Raw genomic sequence first — 16,669 nt, 5'->3', positions numbered from 1 at the left:
TTCGTAGCACAAATCTTCTAACCCTCAAGTTTCCCCTCCGAGCACAAATCCTCTCCCTCCCCTACTCCAAATCCCCCCTTCCAGCACAAATTGCCCTCCCCCAATCCCCCATCCTAGCACAACCCCCCCCCCTATTATTCCTTTCCTAGCACAAATGCTCCCCCCCCCGACCATATTACCTTTTTTAACACAAACGCCAAAATCCCCCACCCTAGCACAAATCCCTTTCCCCCATCTCCCCTCCCAACACAAATCCCCCCAAATCACCACTCCTAGCACACCCCCCAAATTTCCCCTCCTAGAACAATTCTTAACTCCTGCCACTGCCCAAATTCCCCCTCCCAACACAAATCCCCTCCCCCCAATCTCCGTGTGGTGCCCCCAAACCTCACATGATGCCACAGTGCCCAGGGCAGCCGTCCCTCCTGCCCACCCCTTATCCCGAGTATATACTTACCTCTCCTGCCACCCGCATTAATTTCCTGGTCCCCTGTTGTGCTTAGTGGTTACTCTGTCTAGTTCCAACATCACTACAGGACATAGTAGAGACATAGTGGTCAGTTGGGAGGAACCACTGAGTGCAGGGAAAGATGAGGAGATCGACTGTGCTGGAGGTGTTGGCTTCTGAAGATTATCAATGGATTGGCAATCGACAGCACAGGCAGATGGAAAGGTAAGCATATACTTTCTTATTTTCAGTGAACACTTTTTTTTGCACATTCTGTTGGTGTGGTGAAAAAGTCACTTTAAGAGCAGATCAAGTCTTATCTGCACAGACAGAAATTTGCATGACAGTGACAGGATTGCAATAAATAAAATTCTTAATGACCTTGCCTTTGCTTAAGTTCATGAAGTAATGAATGTCATCCAGGGCATTTTTGGTAGGAAACTAGAAATGAAAGGGGAGTAGGGATTTTTTCTTTATTGATTTCTTATTACACTTGACATATTTTAGTTCTCCTACATTTTTATTTCATGAAAGTTCAGGATCAAGTCAGTGGAGTCCTCAGACCTCCCCATGCATCTCAGCAACAACAGATTTCTTATAACAGTGATGTATTGTTCACTTTTATCAGCAAGGAGAGGAGGCAGGTCAGAACTGGAGAAGCCCTACCCACTCTAAACTGGAGCAATAAGAAGTGGCGATAACATCACAATTGATGTCGTGGCACTTCCCCTTTAACCCCCCTAGTGGTATTCCCGAGTCTGGCTCGGGGTGTCTCGACTACTAAGTCGATAACTCAGATAAAGTGTGCATTAGGACAGTCAAAGTAAATTTAGAGCTCCTGATCTGCATACTTTTGTTGGGATAGTGACTTGGAAAACTTTGAAGCCATAAGATCAGCATGACAGCCAGGGCAATAGAATTATAGTGGGACAAAGACCACTTGCCTACTGGTTTTGTACCGCATACATTTCTCTTTATTTAGCAGCTCAATTAGTATTTTTTTTGTTTTGCTGCCTAGAGTTACTTTGTTATTAGAAGGAAATTGAACCATTTACATTTCTTCTAATTAAAGTATAATTTTACCATATTCAGTATATATATCTATCTATATATCTATAGATATATATCTATATATAGCTATAGCTATAGCTATATATATATATATTATATATATAGAGAGAGATATATATATAAATATATATTTTTCTTCATAGTGTCTACATCTACAATAACAGACCACTACCTATTCCTTCTGGATGACTCTGCTGAGTTGGTCTTCCTTGATGTTCAGTAATATATCTTACAGCCTTAACCTTCAGGAATTTTTGCACTACAATCATCTTCAAATTGTTCAGATACTGATATACCACCATGTTGTTCACATAACACAGCATAACCAACTTTGTTTTCTTTTAAAACTTATTTAGGTCACTTATGCAGTCGGTGCATTGGCCAAAGGCATCTATGACCGAATGTTTAAATGGCTTGTGGTCCGTATTAATAAGACGCTGGATACAAAGTTACCCAGACAGTTCTTTATTGGTGTGCTTGACATCGCTGGATTTGAAATTTTTGATGTGAGTTGTTTTCTTTTTTTTTTAATCAAATACTTTTTTATTTTTTGTTGCAAAAACATATAAACAAATATAACAATTTAGTCTATATCATATCATAAAGTAAAAAGTCAAATAGAAAGCAAACAAAGACATAAACCAAACATACTTTGTACCTCTTGGAGTGACTCTTGGAGTGACTTAGCATATAATGAATAGAACATACTAAAATTATAAGTACAAGTTATCTTTCTTTTACACCCTCTATGCCTCTCTTTTCTACCACTACTCCTTACTCCCGTCTATCTCCTCTACCTTCACTCCTCTCTACTAGACAAACCAGTTGTTTTCTAGGTAGCTACAACAATGTCAATTTCTTAGGCTAAAGCGAGATAGAAATTAGCAAATCCTCAAACAAAACAGTGCCTTATGTATTGCAAGGGCCTGCCTGATTTGATACGAATTTAGAGATTGATCAGGTGGATCCTCCTGTTCCATAGTTCTAGTAAATCTAAAGGAAGTTGTAGAGAAATCGTACAATCGGATTGCATAGTGTATGGCCATCTTTATACAAGTACATAGGAGGGAGTGGATGGAGACACTCAGCTGTCAGGCCCCATTCACATCTTCACATAGCGGGAACTCTCGTTCCTGCGCTTGTTTCTTGGTGGGCTTTTGGACATTTCCGCTTGTCACGCATAGGGCAGGCAAATTCACTTCAGTGGCCTGCCCTATGCTCAACAATCACCCCAAAGAAGTTCCAGAAGTGTTTTTGGAGCAGAGATTGGTGCGTTTTTGTCAGGGCCGGGCTCCTGTTCTTTACGAGCAGCTCTTTTCTTTCAGTGCCCAGAAGCTGCTCAGCTGTCGGTTAATTTGCAGCCACCCGTTGTTTCCACAGTGACTCACCTGGTTACCATTACCTGCCTCATTAGTCCAGCCTACAGACAGACACTTTTTGCTATCTAAACAGCTTTGCTCATTTCCTCCATGCCCTTGCGTGGTTTATAATCTCCAGTGTTCCTGTGTATGACTTGGCCTAGCTGACTTCTCTTCCGATACCTATTCCTGTGTTTGTTCCTTACTACGCTGTTTGTTCCTTACTACGCTGACTTATGGCTTCCTGACCCCAGCTCGTCTGATTACCCGCTCTGGCATCCAAACCCTGGCTTCAGTTTTTTACTACGTTCCTGGGCTGTGTTATTTTTTTGCTATTTTATTAAAGGTGTGATTTTAACTGCATTTTTTGTCTCCACCTGGTATTTTGCTCCTGAAAGTTTTTTTACCATATTTTTTGATGCATTTGCAATGTGTTTCTGAAATGCACAGCAAAGCCCGCATTTCTGTTCTGTTTGCCATGCGTTTGGAAACACATAGTTGTGAATGGAGCCTGATTGTTCTCCTGTAAACACACTGATTTCACTTTCAGGGCCTATTCACACCTAGCGTAGTGGGAGCGCACATTGTTTGGCTCATTTTTCCGGTGATACACATAGGGCAGCCCGTTGATTTTAATGGGCTGCCCTACACATGGCAAACTAATTCATAGGACATTTTGGTATGGTGCAAGTTGCACGTTTTTACTGTGCGTTTTGCTGCATTTGTCATCCGTTATTTCATGTGGCAAAATGTGTGTTTGCTGTGCCATTAACAATTAATGGCACTGAAAGTGCAACTAGTTAATTTTAGGTGTATAAATGTAGCTGTACACTATACAATCTGATTGTACAATCTCTGTACAATCTCCTCTAGATTTACCAAGAGTATGGAATAGGAGGCAGGCCCTTGCACTACATCAGGGTTGCCCATCCCCCAGCCCCAGAGAGTTTAGCATGCGGACATAGCAAACATAGCACCGTACATTGACAAGCCAGAAAAATTCACGTGTGGAGGGATGCCGGGGATGCTACGCAAACATAGCTGATAGGTGAAGGGTGTGAGTTTTAATGAGGTCAGTGCAGGATGTGTGTGCTACAGAGGTCAGCTGGTAAACTCCTTCCAGTGTCTTACTGGTTTCTCTGTCCCAAATCTGTATACCAGGAAATCTCTAAAGCTTTCTAAGAAATACAGCAAGTGCTAAGGTATGGCCTTGTTCTAAAGATCAAAGAAAGCTTTTATTTTTCTGCAGTCGAGGTACATTAATGGTATATTGTTACATAGGAGAGCGAGAATTTTGAAAAAAAGGTGAACTTATCCTTTAAGACTATCATCAAACAGACAGAGAGGGAGTAGGCTATCTGCAGCCACTATCACTTTGCCCTGACTGGGCAAACTTACAGCATCCCCTTAAGCATAAAATGGGTTTATTGTTAAATAGGAAGGAGAAGCATATTTAGTTAAACATATCCTTAACTTAATTGTCATTGCTATTTATTTCTACTTTATTGTGTATATTATGAAATGTATTTTGTAAATTAGTCTTTTTGCTAATTAAAGTAAATTCTTATTTTAGTATAACAGCTTTGAGCAACTCTGCATCAATTTCACAAATGAAAAGCTGCAACAGTTTTTCAACCATCATATGTTTGTACTGGAACAAGAAGAATATAAGAAAGAGGGCATTAATTGGGAGTTTATCGACTTTGGCCTTGATTTACAGGCCTGCATTGATTTGATTGAAAAGGTAAAGTTTGTTGTTACCCTATGAATTGCAATAATGATAAAATGATAGCTTGTCCTGTGTTTGATTGATATTTACCACCTGTGATTCATTGTACCATCTTGTTTTCTCTAGCCAATGGGGATTATGTCAATCCTTGAAGAGGAGTGCATGTTCCCTAAGGCTACAGATATGACTTTCAAAGCAAAGCTTTATGACAACCATCTTGGAAAATCCCCAAACTTACTTAAGCCTAGACCAGACAAGAAGAGAAAATATGAAGCTCATTTTGAACTTGTTCACTATGCTGGCGTGGTAGGTGTAGTCATGATAAGAAATACACATTGAACAAATGTTTCATGTTAGAAATTTAAAGGAAATGTGTAGTGAGTGAGTACATATTTTTCCATATTATATTCAGGATTAAGAAATACCAAATGTTTTTCTTTTTTCTTTCTTTGGTCAGGTAAATATTGCATTTTAAAGTGTTCTGACCTCAAACTGTTTTTTACCCTAATGCATTCCCTGCATTAAGGTAAACATTCCACTAACTGCCCCCCTCCCCCCTTAATCCCTAAACACTGACCTGACTTCTCACCTATCCAGTGCCGCCCTGGCTGCAGCTCTGCTCTACCCTCTTCCTGCTTTCACAGAAAACTCCTGTGAGGAGGGAGCAAGGGCATGGCTTGAAGGCTATGTGTGAGTCTATGGATGCACACAGTCCAGCTTGGTAGAGCACCTGCATGGGTGTCCCCCTAGCATCCAGCTTGCTGAACGGGCACTCATAAGAAGGAGTGGACAGTGCTGGTTGTAGACTTCCAAAGAGGAGGTAAATGACCACTTTGTGCAATATCATTTCACAGAGCAGGTACGTATACCATCTTTTTTATTTTAAGAACAAATCACTTTAACTCTTATTTTGGTCCCTTTTGGTCTGCAACTAGAAGTGAAAGCAAATATACCAGTTATTCCTGCCAGCAACATTCTATAGTACTGTAATGTCAAGCAGTGTTATCAGCCCTACCCAGTTCACCACTGAGGACTATACAGTAGAACATCTCTCCCTTAAATTATGGATGTGAGGAGAGGGGGAGGTGTTCTGTAAATCTAATACACTTCCTGCCCTAGGGTGACAACGCATTCATAGATTCAAAATATTTAAATACAGCGCTCACAAACAGAGACCCGTAATATATCCATATAAAAAAATAGTTTCACAATTAAATACAGTCCATATAAAACTAAAAAGGTGCCTCACATGAAATGTACAAAATCACAGGGAATGCTACACATATGGTCTGCAAAAAGTCCAGAGAAAAATGTTGCAGAAAAATATTTTCAGGCGTACCAAGGCACCCCCACATGTGTCCCCACTCACAAATCACAATGACACCCAGATTTTCAGTCTGGAAGTCAATAAGGCTTAAAATGATATCCAGAGAATGACACATATGGCAGGTTCACTGATGAGATGATAAACGATCCTTCAACGTAAATGCTCAGCCATACAAAACAGGTACCCAAAAAGGAAGAAAAAAGGGGGACCAATAGTGATGTATGCTAAGAAAGCAAATTTATTGCGCTAAAATGTATACTTACAAAAGTAAGTTAAAAACAGGCATTGAAATTGTAAGAAGATGCAGCAAACACCATTGGGGCGTTCCTACGAGACCAGAAGTGATGTCAGTGCTGGAAGTGAGTCACGTCAATGCATTTCGCCCTCCCACAGGGCATCATTAAAGTGTCCTTGTTTACAGATCTTAATGTGTCATGTGTGCAGTGACCATTTCCCTTTTAGGGCTCATGTGCACACAGACTGACCACCGGTTTTGCGGCTGGCAGTCAAAACGTTCCTATCCTGAACGCGATTCTTCCACGTTCAGGAGAGGGGGGTTGAGGGAGGTTGAACCTCTCTTAACTACAGCAGCTTCTAAACTCGTGTAAAAGCCTATGTGTGCATGGACACATACATAGGCTTTTATGGAGTTGAGTATAGCAGCTTTGGCAAAAAACGCCAAAAGCTCCTAAACTCAAGTTTAGAGGCTGTAGTGTATGAACCCTTAGATGGCTCAGTCACTGGTTCTAATCAAACCACAGCCTCAAAGAAAACATCTCCTGTGCTAATTATAAAGATCATTATAGTTTCCCCTTAAAGTGCTTATAAACCCTTACAGACCACTTTTTGCTACAGGTAAGCCTATAATAAGGCTTACCTGTAGCTACCCAGGATAGCTACCCAGGAAACTGTACAGGTTTAGGAGATATCCCCTGTATTTGCATGTGCCGACGTCATCGACACATGCGCACTGAAGCAAACTGAAGCATTGGCACGTACGTGCCATTTGCTTCAGTGAGTGTGCCGTTACCGGTGGCTCCCACGCGCATGCCCGGGAGTGACGTCATCGCGGCTCCAGCCAATCACAGCATCGCGATATCTGGAAGTAACCCCCAGGAGTGATGTGGCCGGCTGGTGCTGTGTACAGGCACTGCAGCGAGGGCTTCAATCTCAGGTGAGTATTACATAATGAGCTAGTATGCTATGCATACTAGCTCATTATGCCTTTGTCTTGCAGGTGTTAGTTTTTTTTTTTCAAAGTGGGTTTACAACCACTTTAAGTAATTAATTGGTATTAAACAGCATTTGTATCAAACCCTAACTGCCAATTTTGTTTGAACATCATCTAATGAACTAACAGATGTACATCACATGAATGGTTGTTGCAAACTCTAAGCATCTTTTGGTATTCTTTCTTTCTGTTTATAGGTTCCATATAATATTTGTGGTTGGCTGGAGAAGAACAAAGACCCCCTTAATGAGACAGTAGTGGGACTTTTTCAGAAGTCAGCCAACAAACTACTGGCTTGTCTGTTTGAAAATTATGTCAGTGCGGACAGTGGTAAGTAAAGTCTTCTTTCGTCCATAGAGTCACCATTGAAAAAAATGCGTACAGGGCTTATAATAATTCTATAGGCTGTTTATTATATGAGTGTTGTTGGTGTTAGCCTGTGAGATTTTTACAGATTTTGTTGAGATAATCGGGTAGCTTTGGGTTAAGGCTGAGTTCACACCTATGCGAATTGGATGTGGGTTTCCCCGCATTCCAATTCGCATAGCAGGAGAATGTGACCGGCTCTCTATAGAGCCGGTTCACATGTCTCCGGTGCGGTTGCGGAGCGCACTGCACAGAAACGCTGTGCATCTTTGCCTCCATTTCAGGGCTGAATTCAGGCAAAGATTCTGCCCTGATTCGTCCCTGAAACAGAGAACAGGGACGGGCAGCGTTGCTGTGCGATCCGCGGCCGGTTTAGGTGTGAACCTTAACCTTAAGAATGAGCAGTGACAGGCACAAAGATATGATGAAAATAAAAATCAGTTCCAGTTTCAGGTATGGTCATGCTAGAAAATGTTTGTTATATGGTAAAATACTGTTTGGAAAGAGAATAATTCATTGACATAGACATTACGATCACCATTGATAATGAAAAAAATGTTTAAAAATGCTGTTCACAGATTGATTGTTAGGATTAGCAAGAGATCCATCACTGCATGTTAAGGGTATGATTACGTTTTCTGTCAGTAAACTGTACTAAATAAGATAATGGATCTATTTGTATTTCTTTGATTGCAGACCAAAGTGGAGAAAAGAAGCGCAAGAAAGGAGCTTCTTTCCAAACTGTGTCATCTATGCACAAGGTCATTTTTGTTCTTAATCTTTTTGTTGGAATCTTAAAGTTATTTGATCTAATTAGTAAGATACCCAAGGCCTGATTTACTAAAGGCACAAAGACTGTTTACTTTGCAAGGGAATTTTTCCATTAGCTTAGTGAATGAGCTGAAGTTCTGTTGTCTTCTATAATCCAATCATACAAGCAAAAATACTGCTTGCACACATGATTAAGTATGCTCGGCAAAGTGGATTTTTGCCACATTCATGAAGCTAAGGGAAAACTCCTTTGCAAAGTGAACAGCATATTTGCCTTTAGTAGTCAACCTCTCAATGTTTTAATGCTATAATTAAACTGTAACCGAGGTCGTACTAAACATGCACATACAATTTAGGCTTTTTGGGGATTTTATGTGACTTCTTGGTAGCAATTGTTCATTTTCTGCCACATTCCTCTGCCTGTGAATCACTAGTGTGACACCAGTGTGGTTTAAAACTGAGTGGTAAGATATCAGATAGGTGATACCTGCCTATATTAAATATATATTTCAAATCACCAGAATATACAGTATATTGCAAATCACCAGTGTGGACCACAGCAGTGGAGCCTAGATGGTATAAGAAGGAGGGGTCATCTAAGGCCCTTTTCACACTACTGTGACTTCAAAGTCGCACGATTTTGCCGTGATTTTTTCGTGATTTCAGGGGATGCCTGTGTAACTCACATCAAAGTCAGACCAAAGTAGTGCAGGGACTACTTTGAAGTTGTACTAATTTGAATGGTAGTCATTGGAAATCATGGGGACTTGTCATATGACTTTGCAGTCTCAAGTCATAGGACAAGTCGTACAAGTGTGAAAGGGGCCTAAAGCAAAACTGATACTAGTCTCTAGTCTGAAAGAATAACTATTTTGTTATTCATGCCAATAGTAAGATAATTATTTTATTTTTCCCAAAAAGCAGGCTCTTGACACCCACCTGTCCCATGCTGTTCTTGAAAATGAATCTGCACGCTAGCAAAATTAACCACAAGCGCAACATTTTAAGTCACTATAGGAATGGTCCTGTAAAAAGCAAAGTTACTCTATTAGGATTAGTTCTTTACTGGCATGTTTTTCAGAAAAGCTAACTCAAGCAAATTATTATGATTTTGGAATAGAAATCTTGTAGTATATATACCACTGAGCCCCTGTTCACACTGGGGTGATTTGTCATGCGATTTGACAGTTCCAAATTGCATGACAAGTCGCACAGAGTTGTCAGCAATGGAACCGTTCAAACTGCCACATCTCAAGTCACAGGGACTTTGAAAAAGGTTCCTGAACTACTTTTTGCTGATTTCATTGTGACTTGCATAGACTTCTGTTAAACAAAGTCACAAGCCGCAATGAAATCGGAAGTGCAAATCACACTGATGTGTAGCTTTGAAGTTGCGCTGAAGTAGCACAATTTCAAAGTCGCACCAGTGTGAAACAGAGCTAATTCCTGGAAATTTATATTCATAAATATGTTGGCAACATGTTGCCTTTTACTAATCTTATCTGTTTTATTTTAGGAAAATCTTAACAAACTGATGACGAATCTTAGGTCAACAGCACCTCACTTTGTGCGTTGCATCATTCCCAATGAAACCAAAACTCCAGGTAAAGCTTCTGATGGTAATGGTAAAACTCAGTTCTAAACCATAGTAAAGGACAGTGTTTGCCCACTTATTAGAAATATATATAGCTGGTAAAATAAGTATTGAACACATCACCATTTTTCTAGGTAAATATATTTCTAAAGGTGCTATTGACATGTCAGTAACAACCCATGCAATCTATACATACAAAGAAACCAAAACAAATAAGTTCAGAAATGAAGTTATGTGTAATAAAATGAAATGACACAGGGCTAAAAGTATTGAACACATAAAGAAAAGGAGGTGCAAAAATGCATGGGAAGCCAAGACACCAGCTGAAATCTATCAGTAATTAGAAAGCAATCCTGCCCCTTGTCAGTCCAAATTAATATCAGCTGGTTTAGTCTCAACTGATGGCCTATAAAAAGGTGTCTCATTGCCAAGGTGTCACATGTGGTGAAAATTCCATGTCAATAGCATCTTTAGAAATATATTTACCTAGAAAAATGGTGACGTGTGCAAAACTTATTTTGCCCACGGTATGTATATACATATATATATATCAGTGGCGGCTGGTGCTCAATTTTCTTGGGTGCCCCCAGCCAGCTGGACAACCCCCACACTGCCACTCGATTGATCACGCTTTCCCACGTTGCACAATCGCCGCATCGCTCGCCCGTCAGCCCCGCATTTACCCCATCTAGGTTGGGAGAGGCCACCGCTTCCTCCCTGCATCTCCTCCTGAGTCCCAGCGGTTGCTTCTCCTCCCAGCCAATCAGGAATTAGAACCCGCGGCCAATCGGGTCATAGGACTCCCGGCCAATCGGGTCTCAGGACCAGCTTCCTGATTGGCTGGGAGGAGAAACCGGAAGACATTAGCGAATATTAATCCGCTAATTTCACACAACTGGGTGGGCTCCGGGCGCAGTACTTTGCACCCCGAGCACACCCTTTTTTTAAGCCAATTAGAGCCTCAGGCTCTAAACATATGCTTCGGAAAAAAAAGATAATCCCATAGAAATCCATGTATTCGGTGCCCTGCATGTAGATTAGGGGCGGGCGCATGGATTAGGGGGGGCTGCACCCTGCACGAGCGGCAGTCACTGATGTGTATATATATATATATATATATATATATATATATATATATATACACACACACAGTATCTCACATAAGTGAGTACACTCCTCACACTTTTGTAAATATTTTATTAGATCTTTTCATGTGACAACACTGAAGGGAGGGGATCATGCTCTGTGTCAGTATGTCATAGTACCTGTTGGCATTCATGGTTCCCTCTATGAACTGTAGCTCCACATTGCTGATAGAACTCATGCAGCCCCAGACCATGACACTCCCACCACCCTGCTTTACTGTAGACAAGACACACTTGTCTTTGTACTGCTCACATGGTTGCCGCCACACACGCTTGACACCATCTGAACCAAATAAGTTTATCTAGGTCTCATGAGACCGCAGGCATGGTTCCAGTAATCCATGTCCTTATTCTGCTTGTCTTCAGCAAACTGTTTGCGGGCTTCCTTGTGCATCACCTTTAGAAGAGGCTTCTTTCTGGGACAACAGCCATGCAGACCAATTTGATGCAGTGTGCGGTGTATGATCTGAGCACTGACAAGCTGACCCCCAATCCCTTCAACCTCTGCAGCAATGCTGGCAGCACTCATATGTCTATTTCCTAAAGATAACCTCTGGATATAATGCTGGGCACGTACACTCAACCTCTTTGGTCGACCATGGCGAGGCTTGTTCTGAGTGGAACCTGTCCTGTTAAATCGCTGTATGGTCTTGGCCACCTTGCTGCAGCTCAGTTTCAGGGTCTTGGCAATCTTCTTATAGACTAGGCCATCTTGATGTAGAGAAACAATTCTTTTTTCAGATCCTCAGAGGAGTTCTTTGCCATGAGGTGCCATGTTGAACTTCCAGTGACCAATATGAGAGAGTGAGAGCGATAACACCAAATTTAACATACCTGCTCCCCATTCACACCTGATACCTTGTAACACTAACGAGTCACATGACACTGGGGAGGGAAAATGGCTAATTGGGCCCAATTTGGACATTTTCACTTAGGGGTGTACTCACTTTCGTTGCCAGCGGTTTAGACATTTATGGCTGTGTGTTGAGTTATTTTAACCACTTCCCGCCCGCCGGCCATCAAATGACGGCTGAGTGGCTTGGCTCTCTTTCTGGGTGGACATCATATGACGGCCCTCCAGAACGACCACTCTTGCTCGCCCATGGGGGTGCGCATCGCCCCGATCGGTGGTGCGGTGTGTTAGTCTGACATACCGCTACACCGATCTCGGTAAAGAGCCTCTGATCAGCCGTGTCCAATCAAGGCTGATCACGATGTAAACAGGAAGAGCCATCGATCGGCTTTTCCTCACTTGCGTCTGACAGACACAACTAGAGAAGAGCCGATCGGCTGCTCTCCTGACAGGAGGCTCTGTGCTGATTGTTTATCAGCACATCCCCCCCTTGAATGCCCACCCAGGACCACCAGGATGCTGCCAGGACCACCAGGGATTGCCACCACACTGGACCACCAGGTATGCCACCCTAGACCACCAGGGAAATGCCAATCAGTGCCCAGGCAGCTACCAATCAGTTCCCATCCCCAATGCCTGCCAGTGCCATCAGTGATGCCTATCAATGCCATCTATCAGTGCCCATCAGTGCCCAGAAGTACCCAGCAGTGCCACCTATCAGTGCCCAGCAGTGCCACCCATAAGTACCCATCAGTGCAGCCTTTCAGTGCCCATCAGTGTCGCCTATCAGTGCCCACCAGTGCCACCCATGAGTGCCCATCAGTGCCGCCTATCAATGCCTATCAGTGCTGCATATCAGTGCCACCCATCAGGGCTGCCTATCAATGCCCATCGTCAGTGCCCGTCAGTGCCACCTTATTTGTGCCACCTTATCAGTACCCGTCAGTTCTGCCTCATCAGTGAACGAGAAAACTCACTTATTTACAAAATTTTATAACAGAAACAAAAAAAACTTTTTTTTTTTCAAAATGTTAGGTCTTTTTTTATTTGTTTAGCAAAAAATAAAAAATGCAGAGGTGATCAAATACCACCAAAAGAAAGCTCTATTTGTGGGAACAAAATAAAAAAAAATTCTGTTTGGGTACAGTGTAGCATGACCGCGCAATTGTCATTTAAACAATGACAGCGCTGAAAGCTGGAAATTGGCTTGGGCAGGAAGGGGATGTAAGTGCCCCGTATTGAAGTAGTTAAGGGGACAGCAAATTTACACTGTTATACAAGCTGTACACTCACTACTTTACATTGTAGCAAAGTGTCATTTCTTCAGTGTTGTCACATGAAAAGATATAATAAAATATTTTAAAAAATGTGAGGGGTGTACTCACTTTTGTGAGATACTGTATATCTGAAATATTTTTTGTGAGTTTAAGGGTCTTTCCATCTGGCTTTAGGCAGGGGAGTTCCAAAGATATCAGGACCGTGATGATTCAGTGTGTAGGAGCACAGGCTATGCAACTGTTTTAGAGTTCTTCAAATTAGCAAAAAAAAACCAAAAAAATGGAATTACACATTTTTGTGTCAAATCATCATGCAGCTCCCCCTGCCTTACTCAGATTGTATCATCTTAATTTATTGCTCCTTGTTTTATAGACATTTGGAGAAGCAGAGAGAAAAATAATGATATTTTGGCAATACATTTATAATAAGTAATACAGCTTAACAGATTTGTGTTTGTTTGCTTACAACCAGGTGCAATGGACCCTTTTCTGGTTCTTCATCAACTGCGTTGTAATGGTGTCCTGGAGGGAATTCGTATCTGTCGCAAAGGATTTCCAAACAGGGTTCTGTACGCTGACTTCAAACAGAGGTAGAAAAATAGCCACATTATTTTATATTTTATCAAGTGCTACTAATGCCGCGTACACACGAGTGGACTTTTCAGCATCCAAGGGTCGACGGTCTTTCCGAAGGACTTTTGACGGAGTTATGATGGACTTTCGGGCGACCGGACTTGCCCACACACAAACGGACTAAAGTCCGTTCGAAAGTTCGTTGGTTTGAACGTGATGACGCACGAAGGGACTAGAATAAGGAAGTTCATAGCCAGTAGCCAATAGCTGCCCTTGCGTCCTTTTTTGTCCGTCGGACTAGCATACAGACGAACTGATTTTTCGACCGGACTTGAGTCCGTCGGAAAGATTTGAAACATGTTCCAAATTTAAAGTCCGTCAGATTTTCGACCGAAAAAGTCCGCTGAAGGTCCGATGAAGCCCACACACGGTCGGATTGTCCGATGGATCCGTCGGACCGGTCTGGTCAATAAGTCCGGTCGTGTGTACACGGCATTACATTTATAATCATTGTGTCGTAAACAACATGAGTAAATAATGTGTAAATAACATTTGTCATTTAAATATGCCCATTTCCCACAATAGGATGTTGAGATATCTCCGCAGTTTAATGGTCTAAAAAGGTTTATTTTTTAGTTACATAAAAACACATACTGGAAGATAAAATAGCCAGGCTCAAGATTATTATACTAAGCACTGTGATATACAGCACATATGAGCAGGGCCCATTGAAAACATGGACTGTACAGCAAAGTAGGTATTAACATTTACACTATAGTATATCCTATGTGGATCTGTTGTAGATATCGTATACTGAATCCCACTGCTATCCCGGAGGACAAGTTTGTAGACAGCAGAAAAGCATCTGAAAAACTTTTGGCGTCTTTGGACATTGATCACACTCAGTATCAATTCGGTCACACAAAGGTAAGAAAAGTTGTAATTATTTGATACAATAATGGTAAATAGTAGACAGCAAATGTCATTTAAACAATATGAGTCCTTTTCTCCCTAAATCCCCTCAGGACCCAGGGCATTGTTTTGATAATGTCTAATTTCTGCACTTTATATCTTTTTAGCATTTGTAATCTACCTCAACATATTATACAAGGTTTTTGGGACAGATTTGAATTTCAATACATATATTTTTATTTCTTGGCTTTTTATGGGGGGGGGAATACACTATATTTTCAAAAGTATTGGGACATCTGCTTTGACATGAACTTTAATGGCATCCCAGTCTTAGTCCGTAGGGTTCAATATTGAGTTGGCCCACCCTTTGCAGCTATAACAGCTTCAACTCTTCTGGGAAGGCTGTCCACAAGGTTTAGGAGTGTGTCTATGGGAATGTTTGACTATTCTTCCAGAAGTGCACTTGTGAGGTCAGGCACTGATGTTGGACAAGAGGGCCTGGCTCAATTCATCCCAAAGGTGTTCTATCAGGTTGAGGTCAGAACTCTGTGCAGGCCGGTCAAGTTCTTCCACCCCAAAATCGCTCATTATGTCTTTATGGACCTTGCTTTGCTGCACAGCTGGTGTGAAATCATGCTGGAACAAGAAGGGGGCATCCTCAAACTGTTCCCACAAAGTTGGGAGCATGAAATTGTCCAAAATGTCTTGGTATGCTGACGCCCAACCCCTAAAAAACAACCTTGCACCATAATCCCCCCTCCACCAAATTATTTGGACCAGTGCACAATGATGAACGAGTTTGGGGTGGAGGAACTTGACTGACCTGCACAGAGTCCTGACCACAACCCTATAGAACACCTTTGGGATGAATTAGTGTGGAGACTGCTAGCCAGGCCTTCTCGTCCAACATCATTGCCTGACCTCACAAATACGATTCTGGAAGAATGGTCAAACATTTCCATAGAAACCATTCTAAACCTTGTGGACAGCCTTCCCAGAAGAGTTGAAGTTGTTATCTCTGCAAAGGGTGGGCCAACTCAATATTGAACCCTACATGCGTGTAAAGGCAAGTGTCCAAATACTTTTGACAATATAGTGTATAAAGTTAGCAATTAGAAAAATGTAATTTTTGCCAAAGCAATGTTTACATAATTTGTGCACCCCTAAATATTTGACCAACAAAGTCTGCAGTTTAAAATTATATGACACTAAAAAAGCATGGCCTTTACTTAATGTAGCAGAAAGGTAAAGCTCAAAATGAACACATTCAATTTAAAGTTAGGAGAGCTTTATTCTCCTTTTGATGGTACATTGTGAAGCATACCATTAAGTTAAGATTAGGTTGGGTTAGCGAGGACACGAGTTGGTACAACAGTAACCTTTTCACTGGTTTGGGATTACTGCAAATTCAAATGACAAAGCGTTCATTTCCATTTTGCAATATAAATTACAGTCTTGCATCTCCTGGAATTGTAAAATGTTGAATCCCATATGGTTACAAGCAATATAAATTGCAGTGAAGTGACCCCGTGACCCGTTTAGGTGGTTTTGTTCATTTCACTATTCTACACTGCACTTCCACTCACTTCACACTATAGTAAATTTGGTTCAATAAATTATTATGTTGCCTTATGTCTATATAGTAAAACTGTGTACATAACTCGTATTTATATATGCTGTAGGTGTTTTTCAAAGCTGGTTTGCTTGGACATCTTGAAGAATTGCGAGATGAAAGATTAGCTAAGATTCTAACACTGATCCAATCAAGAGCACGGGGAAAATTAATGAGAATTGAATTCCAGAAAATTTTGGAAAGAAGGTAATGTGCTTTGAAACGCAATGGGGTTGATTTACTAAAACTGGAGAGTGCAAAATCTGGTGCAGCTGTGCATTGTAGCCAATCAGCTTCTAACTTCTGCTTGTGCAGTTAAAGGAGTTGTAAAGGCAGAGGGTTTTTTTATCTTAATGCATTCGATGCATTAAGATAAAAAACTTTTTGTGTGCAGAAGCCTCC

At 41.4% G+C, this 16,669-nt stretch overlaps 1 protein-coding gene across 1 annotated transcript in view; it reads left to right on the top strand.

The window, feature by feature from the left end:
• Window positions 1-16,669, top strand: part of MYH15 (myosin heavy chain 15) — a 76,948-nt gene that overhangs the window by 24,903 nt on the left and 35,376 nt on the right. The window contains exons 15-23 of the mRNA XM_073614977.1: window positions 1,876-2,025; window positions 4,451-4,621; window positions 4,733-4,912; window positions 7,362-7,494; window positions 8,227-8,291; window positions 9,818-9,905; window positions 13,643-13,760; window positions 14,547-14,670; window positions 16,338-16,474. Of these exons, the coding sequence (XP_073471078.1) occupies window positions 1,876-2,025; window positions 4,451-4,621; window positions 4,733-4,912; window positions 7,362-7,494; window positions 8,227-8,291; window positions 9,818-9,905; window positions 13,643-13,760; window positions 14,547-14,670; window positions 16,338-16,474 (1,166 nt within the window). The remainder of the gene's footprint in view (window positions 1-1,875; window positions 2,026-4,450; window positions 4,622-4,732; window positions 4,913-7,361; window positions 7,495-8,226; window positions 8,292-9,817; window positions 9,906-13,642; window positions 13,761-14,546; window positions 14,671-16,337; window positions 16,475-16,669) is intronic.

The sequence above is a fragment of the Aquarana catesbeiana genome, linkage group LG02, assembly GCF_042186555.1.
Source record: "Aquarana catesbeiana isolate 2022-GZ linkage group LG02, ASM4218655v1, whole genome shotgun sequence".
Lineage (NCBI taxonomy): Eukaryota > Metazoa > Chordata > Amphibia > Anura > Ranidae > Aquarana > Aquarana catesbeiana.
Note: the sequence above shows the minus strand (reverse complement) of the source record. Positions and strands in the feature narration are given on the sequence as shown.